The sequence below is a fragment of the Cetorhinus maximus genome, chromosome 10 (assembly GCF_964194155.1).
Source record: "Cetorhinus maximus chromosome 10, sCetMax3.hap1.1, whole genome shotgun sequence".
NCBI classification, from domain to species: Eukaryota; Metazoa; Chordata; class Chondrichthyes; order Lamniformes; family Cetorhinidae; genus Cetorhinus; species Cetorhinus maximus.
The window spans coordinates 56235092-56252720 of NC_135888.1; the positions used below are offsets into that span (position 1 = coordinate 56235092).

The 17629-nt window shown below is 43.1% G+C and overlaps 1 protein-coding gene across 1 annotated transcript in view; it reads right to left on the reverse strand.

Annotated features, from left to right (window-relative positions):
* LOC144685712 (serine/threonine-protein kinase 32A-like) overlaps positions 1–17629 on the reverse strand; it is a 157337-nt gene that overhangs the window by 138571 nt on the left and 1137 nt on the right. The window contains exon 2 of the mRNA XM_078550520.1: positions 5797–5970. Within this exon, the coding sequence (XP_078406646.1) occupies positions 5797–5970 (174 nt within the window). The remainder of the gene's footprint in view (positions 1–5796; positions 5971–17629) is intronic.

The following is a 17629-nucleotide window of genomic DNA, read 5'->3' on the forward strand; positions in this document are numbered from 1 at the left end:
ACTCTAATTGATGGAAAAAAATTGCTTTAAAGGCAAAGGCCCTAGTGATTTACTGGAAATCAACCAACAGAGATGAGTTATGTTTTGAACTTGTTTCTTTGAACTCAGGGAAAAGCTGCCCAGCTTGCACTCTCCTTGCCTTGTCTGAAATACAGTGTGGTTATCAGTATCCAGCTTGGAATCTTCATTTCAGTGAAATTTGACTATATTTGGAAACCCAAGAAGCTGAGACAAGAAGGATTGATCTCCTCAATGCTGAAGCTCCATTGTTGAGAAACCCTAGACCCCAGATGGGACTAGCGATCTGTCTTCACATAAGGGAGCACCAGATTGACAGCATCAAAACCATGCGAATTTTATCCTTTTCATGAAGCCTTCTTTAACTGCCAACCTCTGCAGAAATCCTATTTATTTGTCCTTTGTTTTGAGTGTGTGTGCGAGAGAGAGAGAGAGTGTGGGATATTTTAAAAGGGATAGATAGTTACACTTCCAGATTACATATTGTGTGTTAACCAGTTTGTGCAACTTGTTTTAAAAAATAAATTTTGTTTTATAATAAATCCATCATTCTGAGTTTATTGAAAGAAGCCTGGTTAAAATCTCTTTTATTCTGTGTCTAACAGCAGTGAAGGTAAATAATTGGTAAGTGAATTAAACATTTACACTAATGGTGCAACCTGGGGAGTAGTGGGACCAGATGAACTGCTCACTCCTTCCATCCCAGTAATAACACTTGCTAGGCCATTTCAGAGGGCATTTAAGAGTCACATGTAGACCAGACCAGGTAAGGACAGCAGATTTTCTTCCCTAAAGGGCATTCGTGAACCAGATGGGTTTTTATGCCAATCAGTTTCATGGTCACCATTCTGAGACTAGCTTTATATTCCAGATTTGTTTGTTTTTATTCATTTATATTTGCTGGGTCAAAATTGGAACTCCCTCCCTACCAGAACTGTGGGTGTACCTACACCACAAGGATTGCTGTTGTTCAAGAAGACAGCTCATACCTTCTTAAGAGTTATTAAAGATGAGGAATAAATACTGGTCTTGACAGCAATGCCCATACCACACAAACAAATTTTTAAAAAAACTTGAAAGGGAAAAATGTACTGTGTTATAGGAAAAGGAGGAGAATAGGCCTAACAGATAGGTCTACCAAAGAGCTGACATGGGCACAATGCACAGAATGGCCACCTTCTATGCTGTATCATGCTATGCCCTAAAGTGCTTCACTGTCAATGAATTGCTTAAGAAGTGAAGTTTATTCAAGCCAGATCCCAGAAACAGCAAATAAATAAACAATCACTCAATTTGTTTTGGTAGTTGTTTGAGGGATGAATGCTGACCAGGACATGAAGAGAAATTCTTGTTCTTCATCAAATATTGCCATCGGGTTTTCAGCAGGATCTCGACATGAAAAATAGCTCTCCTAATAGTGCACCAAAGCTCTTGTAAAGTTACTTGGGATGTTTTACTATATAATTGCCCAGACTGGATTTGTCCTAATGGTTCAAAATCAAAATGTACAACAAAAACATATGAAAATGCCAACGGGTTTCCATGACATTGTGTTATTTTAAGTCACCCCAGCCTAGTCCGTGCTTAACATTATTTCTGGTGGACATTCGGAGCGTGTGCTGAAAGTGTGCAGAGTAGGCAGATTGTGATGATCTCAGTCAGTGTGCAACTCTGAATTGACACTAGCACTGCCATTTTCAACCTTGTCGTTTCAGTGAATGCCTTGTCTTAAGCAGGCACAGCTGAATGTGCATTCGGCAGCAGGAGGGACTCCCCACCAGTCCGATTTAAAAAGATCAGGAACAACTTGCAGGTTAGTTGCCAATTGATTTCCACTGACTCTGTCTCAGTTTGTATATTTGCTGGGCATTTTCTAGCGCTGTTTAAAGTTGGTGAAGTTGACTCCTCCAGTGTAGCACCTCAGTAATCCTAGTAATCTACTGCAGCACAGGTTGCTGGGTTCCTGAGAGACCTTGCAAACTTCTTTGAACACTGCTATCCGCAGTAATGATGGCAGCAGTCTGAATCTGCATGGCAGCAAATCAAGATTGTATGACTTCAGCCTGAGCTTCCACTGCAGCGCTCAAAACATTAGGTAGTTTCTGCTCGAGCTGCAAAAGAAGCTGAGGCATCAGCCAGCATGTGAAGCTAGTCATTCACTTGTAAGGATTTGGCATTTGGGATTTTACTGACTTCACCTCTTCTGTATGGCCATTAAACTTCTTCCCGCTTTGTATTCAATACTTCAGTGCTACATTGACAGAGGTGATGCATTGACAGTGAAAGCTACCAGCTCCTACTGCCTTCTCAGTGTCTGTCTTGGGCCCCTCCTGTGTTCTTCTCCAGAAAGCCAGGTGATGAAGGATAAAACTGGAACTAATATTTATACACTTTTATAAGCCTTTATTTACTGAAATATACATTACAAACACACGCCTCCTAACCCAACAACCATAATTTCAATCTATTTCTATTTCTAGAGGAAGTGAATCTCCAATTAATGTCCACTACCTGTAACAATGGAACACAATTAATATACAATTGACAAAACAAAAACAGAATTACCTGGAAAAACTCAGCAGGTCTGGCAGCATCGGTGGAGCCAGACCTGCTGAGTTTTTCCAGGTAATTCTGTTTTTGTTTTGGATTTCCAGCATCCGCAGTAGCTTTTAGCTTTTTGTTTTTATCTCTGAATATACAATTGACATCCTGGCCCACTGAGTGTTGAGGACCTCTTTCCTCCTGTCAATTTCCTGCACCAAGGTTTCCAGAGCGGCATCAGAGACCCTTCGGAGCATGCTGTCTGTCCTATTAACACCATTTTCACTCTTCTTCCTGCTCACAAAGTCTTTCACAAACAATTCCAGCAGCCAGAATGCACTTTGCCTTTAAGAGGTGCAGGCTAGCTTTAAGTGGTGTCAGCCTCTTGCAAACCTGTGCTCCCAGCTGAGGCATGCAACCAGTCAGCAGTGCTTGGGTTTAGTGCTGGGATACACACAGTGCTTGGGTTTAGTGCTGGGATACACACGGTGCTTGGGTTTAGTGCTGGGATACACACGGTGCTTAGGTTTAGTGCTGGGATACACACGGTGCTTGGGTTTAGTGCTGGGATGCACACGGTGCTTGGGTTTAGTGCTGGGATACACACGGTGCTTGGGTTTAGTGCTGGGATACACACGGTGCTTGGGTTTAGTGCTGGGATACACACGGTGCTTAGGTTTAGTGCTGGGATACACATGGTGCTTGGGTTTAGTGCTGGGATACACACGGTGCTTGGGTTTAGTGCTGGGATACACACGGTGCTTGGGTTTAGTGCTGGGATACACACGGTGCTTGGGTTTAGTGCTGGTATACACACGGTGCTTGGGTTTAGTGCTGGGATACACACGGTGCTTGGGTTTAGTGCTGGGATACACACGGTGCTTGGGTTTAGTGCTGGGATACACACGGTGCTTGGGTTTAGTGCTGGGATACACACGGTGCTTGGGTTTAGTGCTGGGATGCACATGGTGCTTGGGTTTAGTGCTGGGATACACACGGTGCTTGGGTTTAGTGCTGGGATATACACGGTTCTTAGGTTTAGTGCTGGGATACACACGGTGCTTAGGTTTAGTGCCTGGATACACACGGTGCTTGGGTTTAGTGCTGGGATACACACGGTGCTTGGGTTTAGTGCTGGGATGCACATGGTGCTTGGGTTTAGTGCTGGGATTTTTAAAAAATTCATTAATGGGTGGTAGACATCGCTGGCGAGGCCAGCATTTATTGTCTATCTTTAACTGCCCTTGAGAAGGTGGTGGTGAGCTGTCATCTTGAACCGCTGCAGCCCATGTGGTGTAGGTACATCCACAGTGCTGATAGGAAAGGAGTTCCAGGATTTGATCCAGTAACAGTGAATGAACGGTGATATATTTCCAAGTCAGGATGGTGTGTGGCTTGGAGGGGAACCTTCAGATGGTAGTGTCCCATGCATCTGCTGCCCTTGTCCTTCTAGGTGGTAGTAGTCATTGGTTTGGAAGGTGCTGTCTAAGGAGGCATGGTGAGTTCCTGCAGTGTATCTTGTAGATGGTACTAACTGTTGCCACTGTGCTTCGGTGGTGGAGGGAGTGAATATTTGTGGATGGGGTGCCCATCAAGCAGGCTGCTTTGTCCAGGATAGTGTCAAGCTTCTTTAGTGTTGTTGGAACTGCATTTATCCAGGCAAGTGGACAGTATTCCATCACACTCCTAACTTGTGCCTTGTAGATGGTGGAGAGACTTTGGGGAGTCAGGAGATGGGTTACTCGTCACAGGATTCCTAGCCTCTTGTAGCCACAGTATTTATATGGCTAGTCCAGTTCAGCTCTGGTCAATGGTAACCTCAGGATGTTGATAGTGGGGGATTCACCGATGGTAATGCCAATGAAGGTCAAGGGGCAATGGTTAGATTCTCTCTTGCTGGAGATGGTCATTGCCTGGCACTTGTGTGGCATGAATGTTACTTGCCACTTGTCAGCCCAAGCCTGGATATTGTCCAAGTCTGCCTGCATTTGGACAAGGACTGCTTCAGTATCTGAGGAGTCATGAACGGTGCTGAACATTGTGCAATCATCAGCGAACATCCTCATTTCTGACCTTATGATGGAAGGAAGGTCATTGATGAAGTAGCTAAAGATGGTCACTACCTTCAGGAACTCCTGCAGTGATGTCCTGGGACTGAGATGATTGACCATAACCATCTTCCTTTGTGCTGGGTATGACTCCAACCAGTAGAGAGTTTTCCCCCTGATTCCCATTGACTCCAGTTTTGCTAGGGCTCCTTGGTGTCACACTCGGTCAAATGCTGCCTAGATGAGAAGCCACTCTCACGTCACCTCGGGAGTTTAGCTTTTTTGTCTATGTTTGAACCAAGGTCAGGAGCTGAGTGATCCTGGCGGAACGCAAACTGAGCATCAGTGAGCAGGTTATTGCTAAGCGAGTGCTGCTTGATAGCACTGTTGATGACCCCTTCCATCACACAGTGCTTGGATTTAGTGCTGGAATGCACAGGGCAATCATTTAAATTAGCAGGCAGTCCAAAATTTGCATGCAGCTTACATCAGAACAAACAGGTTAATTACCGATCATGATTTCTGTCCCTGTTTTCGGCACTTGTCAAATATTTCCCCCAATAATTTAAGCTTGTTAGCGCTTGCCTTAAAATAGCAGTCAGAGGAATGCCATTCAGAGGTGTTAACTGCCAAGATGTCTTTCCTTTGTCTGGATGTGCTAAGGTACTGTACAAATATCAATAAATACGAACTAAGAAAGAATCTAAGGGAGGATGAATTGGAGATCTAACCTTGATTAAGGGTCACTCTGATATGCTCCCATGTCATGAGAAATGCACCATTGAAAACAAAACGTGTGTAAGATAATATTATTGGTGACATGATGTATTTTTCCATTTGTACCAATATTTTGATTCCGATCAACAGTAACTGAGCTTCCAAGAGCAGACGTGAGAATCTCACTGCAGCCCGATGAGCTGTAAATTTTCACTAGCGACCAACTCAGTAGATCTAGTGAGTTTATTAAGGACAATTTTCCATTTTCGCAAAAATAACCCTAGAACAGCAGTGAAGAAAATAATGTGGGCCCCAATCAAGGTGGTGTATTTCATCTAGCCTTCTTTGAACTCAACTTTCCATACTGTTTAACAATGACCAAAGTGATCATATCCAAAAGTGGATTTCATTGCACCAGGGATAATGCTTCATTTATAATTAGCCCTGTCCTTGTACGGTCCGAACAACTGACCTGTGAATGATGTATCTGCTCTGTAGATAATCCAATGCCAGAGCCAGCTCACAAATATAATGTTTCACTGTTTCCTCCTTAAAGTGAACATTCTGTTGCAGATGATAACGAAGGTCTCCACCCAGAAGGAGGTCCACCACCATGAACATATCCTCCTCATCCTGAAATGAATACCTGAAAGGCAGAGGTGAATTGAAATTATTGATAAGCCTTATGGTACCTGTTAGCCACATTTGACCAAACTTAAAAGGCCATCTATGGATAATTGGATTCCAAATTGAGAGTGCTATGAACTGTTTTGGCCTCCATATTATCAAAAGGATAAAAAAGGCAGCAGGGAAGGTGCAAAAAAACATTTACAAGAATAATACTCGAGCTCAGACGTTTTACCTATGAAGAAAGATTGAACAGGCTGAAGCTCTGTTCTTCAGAAAAAAGACTGAGGGATGGCCTAATAGAGATCTCTAAGATAATGAGAGGGTTTGATAAAGTAAAGGCTGAGAATATACTTCCTGTTGTGGGGGAATACAATACTAGGAGCTATTATTATAAGCTAGTCACTACTAAACCCAACAGAGAATTCCGAAAAAACTTCTTTACCCATGAAGAGTGGTGAGAATGTTGAACTCGCTGCTAAGAGTAGTAGATGAGCCAACAGCAAAGATGTTTTTTAGTGAATGTTAGACAAATACATAAAGGGGAAAGGAATAGAAGGCTATGATGATATTGTTAGATGAAGAGTTGTGGCAGGAGATACAGAGCAGTTGAGCCAACTAGCCTGTTTGTGTATGTAAATCCACTGTAATGCCTATTATATTCAAATAGCCTGATTGTGTATGTAAATCCACTGTAATGCCTATTATACCCAAATAGCCTGATTGTGTATGTAAATCCACTGTAATGCCTATTATATCCAAATAGCCTGTTTGTGTATGTAAATCCACTGTAATGCCTATTATATACAAATAGCCTGATTGTGTATGTAAATCCACTGTAATGTCTATTATACACAAATAGCCTGATTGTGTATGTAAATCCACTGTAATGCTTACTATATCCAAATAGCCTGTTTGTGTATGTAAATCCACTGTAATTCCTATTATATCCAAATAGCCTGTTTGCGTATGTAAATCCACTGCAATGCCTATTATACCCAAATAGCCTGTTTGTGTATGTAAATCCACTGTAATGCCTGTTACATCCAAACAGCCTGTTTGTGTATGTAAATCCGCCGTAATACCTATTATATCCAAATAGCCTTTTTCTGTATGTAAGTCCACTCTAATTCCTATTATATCCGAAGTTAAGAATCTTCTTGAAACAGATTCAAGTAGATGTTACAATAATTAAACTAATGAGCCATTTGGCCCAGTTTGAGATGGGCAAGACAATTATATCAAGATCAAGCTGAGCTTTGATCAACCAATGTTCCCAGCTGGCTTTACAATTCAAAGCTCAACTTCAAAGTAATTAACTGGTTGTGAAGCACTCGGGACATAATGAAGATATTAGAAGTTATTGTGTAAATGCAAATTTTGTCATTACTTTCATACAGGGCAACTTTAGATAGTCTTAAAAGATTTTAAACAAAAAAATAAATTGGTATAATTTGGACAATTGATGGTTAAACATCCTATAACATTTTGAAACTTGTATCAATTTGATCTTGAGAGGATTTTTAGTTTAATTTATGCTATCTTGTTGATATAAAGTCAGGATCACCTAATAAAGGATTAATTCCCAGTGACACACAATCTTCTTAAATGTTGATTAGGATGTTTAGGCAGAATACCAGGTAGAACAGCCATTGTGCATGTTGCATCAACTTTAAAACATTGGTAATTCTTTGAACATATCTGCTAGCATACTGCTTGTTTGTATCCTAGGGTTAGAATGGGATTTCCTTCAATACCTCTGGCAAATAGCTCAGCTGGACAGAAAATACAGGTGACAGGGGCTCCTAAACCAGAAAGAGGAAGAACAATTCATTCAAGGTGGTAACCTTGACTGGCAACTCAGTAAACCAATCCTTGTTACACAGGAGTAAGGGGTCAGAAACCAGTTTTTGTCTGTCTCTCTATCAGGAGATACGAGGGTGAGATAGTCCGAAGCATCGAGAGACACAACATGCCAAAGATACCATGAGACTCATTGCTGTGGTATGGAACACATATGGCCCATTAGAGAAAGTGTTACTGTCAGTTAGTTGAGGGACTGCTGACTTATAAATGTGTTCCTGCTTGCCACACTCACCATTCACCCTAACCCTGTGGGAATGCATGGTTTGTTATTTTATGTTATAAAATGTGGTAAGAAACAAATGTCTCTCACTGGCATCCTTTTCATTCATGTATTCTATGTTGGTGTCTTGTCTCACTAGAATGCTTTTATGCCAGACTTCTATAAAGATGAGGAAACATGTGCACGATCACAGCACGCATGAGGGGTCTACATTACAATCCCTGGGTTACAATGTTCAATTAGTTATTGGGTGGTAAAGGTGCCCTTCAGTGTCAGGATTGTAAGGTCCATTTACAGGAGTGACTGGTAATACCGAACATGAGGGGACTATCTAATGTTGACCCATTAAATTTGGAACACTTTGGTTCACTCACACATAATCAGAACAACAAAACAATAATAACTTGATTAAAGCACAGATTTTATCCACTGTTAAGTACTGCACTTTATCTAAGTGCCTACTTGGTTAGTGACTTCTATTGGAAAATGTTTGCCTTTGGATGTCAGATGAGAGCAGGGTTACGTTGAACTGCCAGTTCCCCCCATGGTTAAATAGCTGCTAATGCCAACTATCTAAGCTCATCTCATGAAGAATGGTCACTTGGGCAAAATACCAGCAATGGTCACCCATGTGACCCATCATGAGTGCCTGTGCCTTCAAAAGAGGCAAAGATAGAAAAAAAACTTGACTATTTACAAAACATGACCAAAATTTAGCAACTGAAGAGCAATGGGTGCAGCATTTTAATCAGCAGCAGCTCATCTTTTTTCTCTTCAGTCAGTCCAAACTCACTCAAGCTAGAACTTGATTTCAACTTTCCCAAAAGTTAGTTATCTGTAACAACTAGACCTTATTGCAAGGGGATTGGAGGGCAAGGGTAAGGAAGTCTTTATTGTACAGGGTGTTGATGAGCCCACACTTAGAATACTGTGCACAATTTTGGTCTCCAAAACTGAAGAAGGAAATACTTTCATTGGAGGCAGTAGAGCAAAAGTTCACTAGTTTAGTTCCTAGGATGACACGGATGTCCTATGATGAGAGGCTGAGGAAATTGGACCTATACTCTCTAGAGCTTAGAAGAATGAGATCTGATCTCATTGAAACATACAAGTTTCTGAAGGGGCTGGACAGGGTAGATACTGAGAGGTTGTTTCCCCTACCTGGGGAATCTAGAACACAGGAGCACAGTCTTAGGATAAGGGATCAACCTGAGATGAGGAGATATTACCTCACTCAAAGGGTTGTGAATCTTTAGAATTCTCTACCCCAGAGGGTTGTGGATGCTCCATCGTTGAATATATTTAAGGCTGGGATAGACAGATTTCTCAGTGGATCAAGGGATATGGGGAGGTTGGGGGGGGGTGGGGGGCAGTGGTGGTGGTGGTGGTGGAGGGGCGGTGGCGGAAGTGAAGTTGAAGCCCAACATCAGCCATGATCACATTGAATGGCGGAGCAGGGTCAAGAGGCAGTATCATCCACTCAGGTTCCTTTTTCTTATGTTTTTATTTTCTTATGCTCTTGAGCATAAGTGACCTTGATGTTTTGAGTCAAACTGCCCATCACCTACTGATGTGATATATAACAGGTAATACATCAAGAAGCTTCCTTTGAAGGTTTCTTGAAAACTTGGATCATTCCAATAAACAAGGGCTGATCGCAGGATCATTAACATCCAAGCATACCAAGTTATTAACCTTTCACTTACATTGCACAGCAAGTCCTATGTCACCAATGACAGTGTGTACCATTGGATGGGCTATTGTTATATTGATTGATGGGATAGTGAATTAATAGTATTTCATTACAAAATAAAGAACTGGTTCATTGAGCTGGTATGTTCTGGTGTGAGTCAGTGGGGTCCTAAGTGACAGTTTGAAGCACATAAAAAGAGCATGAAATGAGAATTCGGGTGATTGATGTCATTTCTTCCACATGTCGTGTATACATAAGGGCCAGAATATTTCTGTCAGCGTGCGGGGGTGAGCCCAACACGCCGACACGCAAAATGACGCGAGATGATGCCGGGTGTGCATCCCGGCGTCATTCCAATATTGCGTTTGGTGGACGTGTGCCGGAGGCGGCTGTGTGACCGCCGAACTGTCAAAGGCCTATTAAAGCCATTAATAAAGTCATTAAGATCATTAACACCGCTGCCCGTCCAACCTTAAGGTTGGCGGGCAGGCGAAGAGCCCAGGCGGCCTTTGCATTTTCCAGGAAATCTCATCCAATTGTGGAATGAGGTTTCCTGAAGGTTTTATAAAATTAATAATTAAATTTGGCGAACTTGACAAACACGTCCCAGCTCATGTGGTAATGTCACATGAGGGGACATGTTTAAATAATTTTTCTATTTTATTTGTAACAAGATTTTCAGGCGCGAAAGAGCACAGGCACTGGTTCTCCCTCCGCCCCCCACCCCCCACCCGCACAGGTAGCGCTGAGCGTTACCAGCCACGTGGTAAGGCCCGCCCACATAAAATGGCAACATGCAGCCAATCGGCTCCACGCCCGCCCCCACCCACTCGCACCCAGCCCACCCGACATAGGTAAGATGCAGCCCAAGGTCTCCTTTACCGTCTACCTAATTTGTTTAATCTCCTGAGGGAAGCTCTGTAAAATTTCTCCACATCCCCAAAGATACCTAGGAAAAGCTCTCCTACATTTACGGTCATTTACTGTTCCCACATCAGTTCCTTTCCATCAGTGATACTTTCACAGTCACAACAGCATGGTCGCAGTGATGTTCCTCATCGCTGTTGACATGGATTTATATGGTTTTGAATTCTATTCCAGGTGTTTATCCAGCCCTTTCTCAACTGGTTCATTGCCACAGTATTATCTGGCTTTCCTGACAATCTATTCCAAATACTACGATGCATGAAAAATACATTTTCCCTGATCTCCAACCTTACTTTTACTTTACAATGAGAAAAAAAACATGGAAAAGTACTGTAATCATTGGTAATTTAGATATTGCATATATTGGTTGAGAAAAGTCAATCTGAACAGTCTTCATTTCATTCAGCATGATCTTAAATCATTGCAGGAAGGCCTATTCACTCACGAAAACCGTACCTTATTGTAACTAAATTAATTATCTCAGCTACTGAGACGGTTGCGCAATGAAATACAAGAACTTGGCACAGCACCATTGCTACAGATCTAGCTGCAAAGCAGAATGCATTCTCCAGCCTCTTTTCTACAAAGGGCAGTGCCACAACACCAGGGTGTCCTTTCTCACACCGCATGTGCTGCATCAATATTGTTCCGATATGATTTTTATTTTATATATTGAAGGTCCCATGGTTTAGTGTGCTTATCCACTCAGCACCTGAGCCACACAGACCGACAAGGTCTCAAGTTCCATTCCAAATCTGTGTTGATTCAGCTGATCCCAGCCACTATTTATAAATATTTTTGGGTCATTTAGGCAGAGAAACCCATCACCGTATTTAAGAAGTCTCTGAAGCAAGCTACAGAGGGGCTTAAACCAGTGAATATCTATTTGCCTTTTCTTTTTTTTTCTTCATGGGGTGTGGGTGTCACTGGCTAGGTCAGCATTTGCTTCCTACCCCTAGTTGCCCTTGAGAAGGTGGTGGTGAGCTGCCTTCTTTAAATGCGGCAGTCTATGTGGTGTAGGTACACCCACAATGCTGTTAGGAGGGAGTCCTAGGATTTTTGACCCAGCGACAGTGAAGGAACAGCGATATATTTCCAAGTCATGATGGTGTGTGGCTTGGAGGGGAACTTCCATGTGTCTGCCATTGTCCTTCTAGATGGTGGTTGTCATTGGTATGGAAGGTGCTGTCTAAGGAGCCTTGGTAAGTTGCTGCAGTGCATCTTGTAGATGGTACACACTGCTGCCACTGTGTGTCAGTAGTGGAGGGAGTGAATGTTTGTGGATGTGGTGCCAATCGAGTGGGCTGCTTTGTCCTGGATGGTGTCAAGCTTCTTGAGTATTGTGGGAGCTGCTCTCTTCCTGACAAGTTGGGAGTATTTCATCACACTCCTGACTTGTGCCTTGTAGATGGTGAACAGGCTTTGGAGAGTCAGGAGCTGAGTTACTCTTCACATAAGGAGCAGGCTGTCCTGTGAGACAAATAGTTTGAGTCTTTCAAGAGGGAAAGTGATAGATAAATGGTAGAGAAAGATATCAAGGGATTTGAAATGAAGTAGTGCAGGGGAGTTTTCTTTGTGACCTGTTATAGGTGTTATCACACCTGTCCCATCCCTAATTTTTGAATCAGACAGAATGCTTTCGCCTATTACAGATGAATGCCCCCCTCCCACCCCCACTTCTCAGAACCCCTGCCCAGAACTGCACTGGAAATGAAAGTTTCTCTGCTCTTTTTCTTCCACTCCATACCCGTGACATAAAGAACAAAATAACTTGCATCTAAGTAACACCTTTCACATCCTCAGCAAGCCCTAAAGCACTTTAACATACAATGAATACTTTTGAGGTATAGTGACCATTAGATAGGGAAATGTAGCAACCAATTTGTGCTTAACAAAGTCCCACAAATATCAGTGAGATCCATGTAAATCTACATTATTGTACTGTTTGAGGGATAGTACTGGGTGGAGCATCAGGAGAACTGCCCTGCTCTTGTTTGAATAATGCCATAGGATCTTTTACATTCATCTGAGCAGATGCACAGGACCTTAATTTTCATCCAAATTATTTCTCATCCAGCTGCAACAACTCATTTCCCACTGTAGTAACAGCTGAAATAATGTACCAAAGTTTAGGAATGAGATTTGAATCTACAATCTCCTGATCAATTGGCAAGAGTGCTCCCACTAAGCCAAGGCTGACTCTTAATAGGGATACCTGCAAAGGAGAATTGGCCTCTTGACTTGGGTTGATTTTTCAATGGATTGGACTTACAATCATATCTGATGACTACATGATAACATTAATTTGTTCAAAGTCAGCCTTCAGTTTTCCACACCAGTTAGGGGACTAGGTTAGGTGCTTGGGGGTGGGTGCCCAGCAGTAGACTGTGATGGGACAGTGCTCCAGGCAGGCCAAAAGGCCCTGTCTGCCTGCCTGGGTATGAGAGCAGCCACAGGCCACCCTATTAGAGAGGTATTGCCCCTCCACCTACACCTACCCACCACAGTGTGACCTGGCCACAAGAACTATGTTGAAGTGCCCTCTCTGTTATTTACCTGCTATCCGAGGCTGCTGCTCTTCTCAAGCTGGAAGGCCTCTGCTTCGTACCCCGTCCCCACCCCACTGCCCCAGCTTCAAGAGACTGTCCATCACCCTTAATTGAACAGGGAACCATTCTCCATGCCATGTAAGGGGCCACCTCTGTGAAAAGCTCAAAAAGTGACTGTTTCCCTTTGGGGGCCATGATGGGGGGAGCGGAGGGGAAGCTCTGACCAGGAAACAGTCCCGACTTCTGTTTTCTGCCTCCACAGGGGTAAACCATCACATGGTGTCATGCCAGACAATTTTTCACAAAGGTGACTCCACTCCCTTTAAAAATCCACACAGAAAATCACATAGGGAACCAAGCACCTACTGTGTTTCGATTCACTTTGGTAGGCAGATCTTGGACAAGTCTCTAGCCGTAATGAGCTCATATTGTAAGCAGAAAACAGAACTATTAGCAGTTACAATCTGGCACCATATGGCCATTAAAAAAAAATTCACGTGGGGACATTCTTTGAGCTCAGTAAACGCACCTCATTATTTAAAAAAATATTAAATTGACAGAGCCAGTGGGGTCTCTTTGTGACAAGACATCATTAACTATTGTAAGTATTCCCAAATGCAATTCCCATCCTTCCTCCCCCTCCCTATTCTTGAAGGGACTGGGCCAGGGTCTGATCACACAACATGGGGAAAAGGAGCAAAGAGAGAAAGAGCACACACAGAACAGCTGCATATATGCGATATGGAAGCAGTCATATGAAAATGATCTGCTGTTTAATACCAGTAATCCCAAAAATGTTCAACCATGTTTGAAGCATCTGTTTTCCCACATTTCTCATTGCCAAGGTGATCCCGAGGGGCTGTTTTCGAGTGGGATAAATTATGACTGATGTTTGCCAGTGCCAGCGGGGATTGTCTGCTTGTAGATCCGTGACTTCTGATAAATCAATGCGCACGTAGCGTTTAGCTCGTGAACTTAGTTCCCAGAGTCTCAACTATCAAAGCATTTGCCTCATGCTTAACAGTCAGTTGTGATTCTGATCCACTTAGATACAAGTATGTTACATAGAATCTACAGCACAGAAACAGGCCATTTGGCCCAATGAGTCTGTGCTGGTATTTATACTCAATACCAGTCTTCTCCCATTCCATTTACCTCATCCCACACTTTCAGCTTATCTTTCCATTCCTTTTTTTCTCATACACTCACCTACTTTCCTTTTGAAAGCATCTGAGCTATTTGCCTCAGCCGTTTCCTGTTGTAGTGAGTTCCACATTCTAACTATTCTCTCAATTTTTAAAAAAAATCTTTATTTCCCTATTGGATTTGTTAGTAACTATCTTATATTTATGGCCCCAGTTTGGATTATCACACAAATGGAAACATTCACTCCAGATCTATCCTGCTCAACTCTTTCTTAATTTTAAAGATCCCTATTAGGCCACCCCAAGGGCAGAATTTAATGTTGTGGTGATATGCCCATCCACCGGCTATAGTGCTGATGGCAATCCTGCCATGGCCATTTTTGGGAGCCCCATTGGGATTAAATCCCAATTAAGCAGACTGCCAGTTGCCGCCAGGGTTCCCCGCTCCAGCAGAAGCAATTTATCACCAGGCTTACTAGTGTGGTTGGATGTTCAGCCCTGAGAGCGGGTGGCCAATCAGAGCTCAGCAGCTCTCCAGTACCGGCAGTGCCATCTGGTGTGGTGGCCACTGCTGGTACTGCATGAAGCCCAAGGATAAAAATCGTTGCTGGAGCCCCTGGATGAAAATGAGTGGGATGAGTTTGCCCAGGCCTGTCAGGGAGTCCCTGGTGAGGGGATTGAGTGGTTATTGTGAAGGGCAGGAGGGTGTTTTCCCATGGGTCCCTCCCTTCCTGCTGGCAGGTCCCTCTGTTGGGCACAGGATGCCCAAAGAGGGCCCCACAATCTCCCCACAAGCACAACCCAGGTTAATTGGCGGCTTTCCTACATGGCATGGCCCTCATCATTGACCCTTCCTGCCCTGGACTGAATTTGTTGGGTTTGGGGTGGGGTGGGCTGTGGGGGAGGGGGGGGGGCACAGGGTTGGGTTGGGGGTGGGGTGGGGGGTGTTGTTTTCCACCCTGAGCCTTCCTGCCCTATTAGACAGCCTCCTCTAAGTCCCTGTCGGTTCCTGGGGAGAGCATTAAATTCCCCCCAATTCTTTTTCTAAAGATGAAAGCCCCAACCAATTCAGCCTTTCCTGAGAGCTGTCATGTCTCAGTTCTGGTACCATCCTTATAAATATTTTTTGCACTTTCCCCAGTGCCTCTGTGTCCTTTCTTAACTTGGAGGCTAGAATTGTGCACAGTATTCCATATGTGGACTGACCAGTGTCCTATACAAGTTTAATATAACTTCACTACTTTTGAATATTATACCCCTGGAAATAAATCCCTGTGCTTTGCTAGAAATGTAATTGCTTTGCTAACCTGTTTTGCTGTTTTTAATGATTTTTCACCTGTATCCCTTTGCTCTTCTAACGCATTTAGTTTCCTATTTTCTAAGGTATAGTTGCTGTTTCTACCAGAGTGTATCGCCTCACATCTAACTACATTAAGTCCCTGTTTAATGTTGTTTTGGTTTACCATTGGTAAGTTAATAGGCCCTGTAAACTTACTTAACATTGCAAGATTCGTTTTAACATAGTTTCCCACCAGTCTTACATAGGGACATGTGACTCGATTGGTACCATTTTGGATTGGCCTCCCCCCTGCTCCCTGACCTCTGACATGTGGTCTCTCTCCTCCCTGACCTCCGACTTGCGTCCCCTTCCCTGACCCACCCTCTCACGGCTTCCCTCTGCTGAACCTGTATTCCTATTAAAGGTCCAGATCCGATCTGAAGCCGGAGCTTCAAAGAAAGAGCATGTCCTGATGGTGCAGAAATGCCCAGCTGGGGCTGTTATAATCCCTTTTTTTACCTGACTGTCGAAACTGCTCATCTCCAGGGCCCTTCAGTTGTCCAGGCTCTAAGCTCTGGAATTCCCACCTTAAACTTCTCTACCTCTCTCTCCTCCATTAACATGATCCTTAAAACCAACCTCCTTGACCAAGTTTTTGGTCACCCGCTGGATGTATTACTGGAGGTTTCATCACATGGTCAGCCTCCAGCTGCCCTGCCCCCACCCATCCAACATGTCCACCCTTGCAGTGAACCAGATTCTCATGACCAATTAGGAAACGGGCAATTTCTTTGTTACTCACTTGGATAATTCTTCATTCTCAGTTAAACAGCTTTGTTGCACCATATCCAGTGAGCAAAAAGTGTTTAAAGAAAATTTAAAATAACCACAATATTTTTTTACTGCCAAGTACCTTTTTTGCTGTTGGGATTGCTCTCAGTGTTCTGAAGATTAATCTGCAAATCCTGGAGACTCTAGATCATTCCTGGAGGATTGGCACCTTGGGATCTTGTTTTGTGAAAATTGACTTCTCAGTCATCACACTTCAAAAGTACTTCATTTGGGCATCACATTTGCCATATGATCCCTCTTCCAGATTAATTTGCAGCAAACTCTCAGACACCAGCCATTAATTCAACATTGCATATGATATGAATCTGCCCATGACAAGGCTGAAATTCACTCACTTTGAATATCAGTTTTTAAACTCAGGCTTATTTTTTCATGATAATTAGTGAAGGCAGAATTTCTTGCTTTTTGTTCACCAACCAAAACATCAGCTGGTTAATTCGTTTTCTCTGGACTTGTACAAAAACACATCAATGATTCATTGCATTTCAAGTCACATATTTCAAATTACAGCACACTCCATAGGCTTTGTTTAGCAACTGGATTTCCATAGATTACACCACATCAAACATAGATAAATCTTAATCCAGGAGATTATTTCACTCAACCATCAAATAATATTCACCATCAGAATGATTTGTCTGAGTTCACACATATCAACAACTCCCTGTTATTATATTGTGCCTTTAAGGTACAAAATGTAGCAAGGTACATTACAGAGTTATAACAAGGGCAACAAACATCAATCCAAGGGAAAGAGTTCAGGAGGGGTACCAAAAAACATGCAATAAAAACTGTATTTGAGAAACTCTGGATTTGAGAAGAGCTCTTAAGAGAGATGGAGAAGCTGGGAGGGATATGAAGGGACCGTGGGAGGAAGATGGATGGAGACTAAGTGGTCTTGCGAGGGAGATAGAGGGGTCTTGTGAAGGAGGTGGTGGGAGATGGAGACATCTTGGGAAAGAGGGGGAAAGAGGGGGAAAGAGGAGATGAAGAGGTCTTGGGAGGGAGGTAAAGGGAGGTGGAGCATGGTGAAAGCCTTGGGAGGAGGGGAAAAGGGCTTTGGAAAGGAGATGACGGGAGATTGGATGGAGAGGTGAAGCACAAATACCAGTCAGAAGACTGAAGGATGCAGGAAGGAAAATAAGTC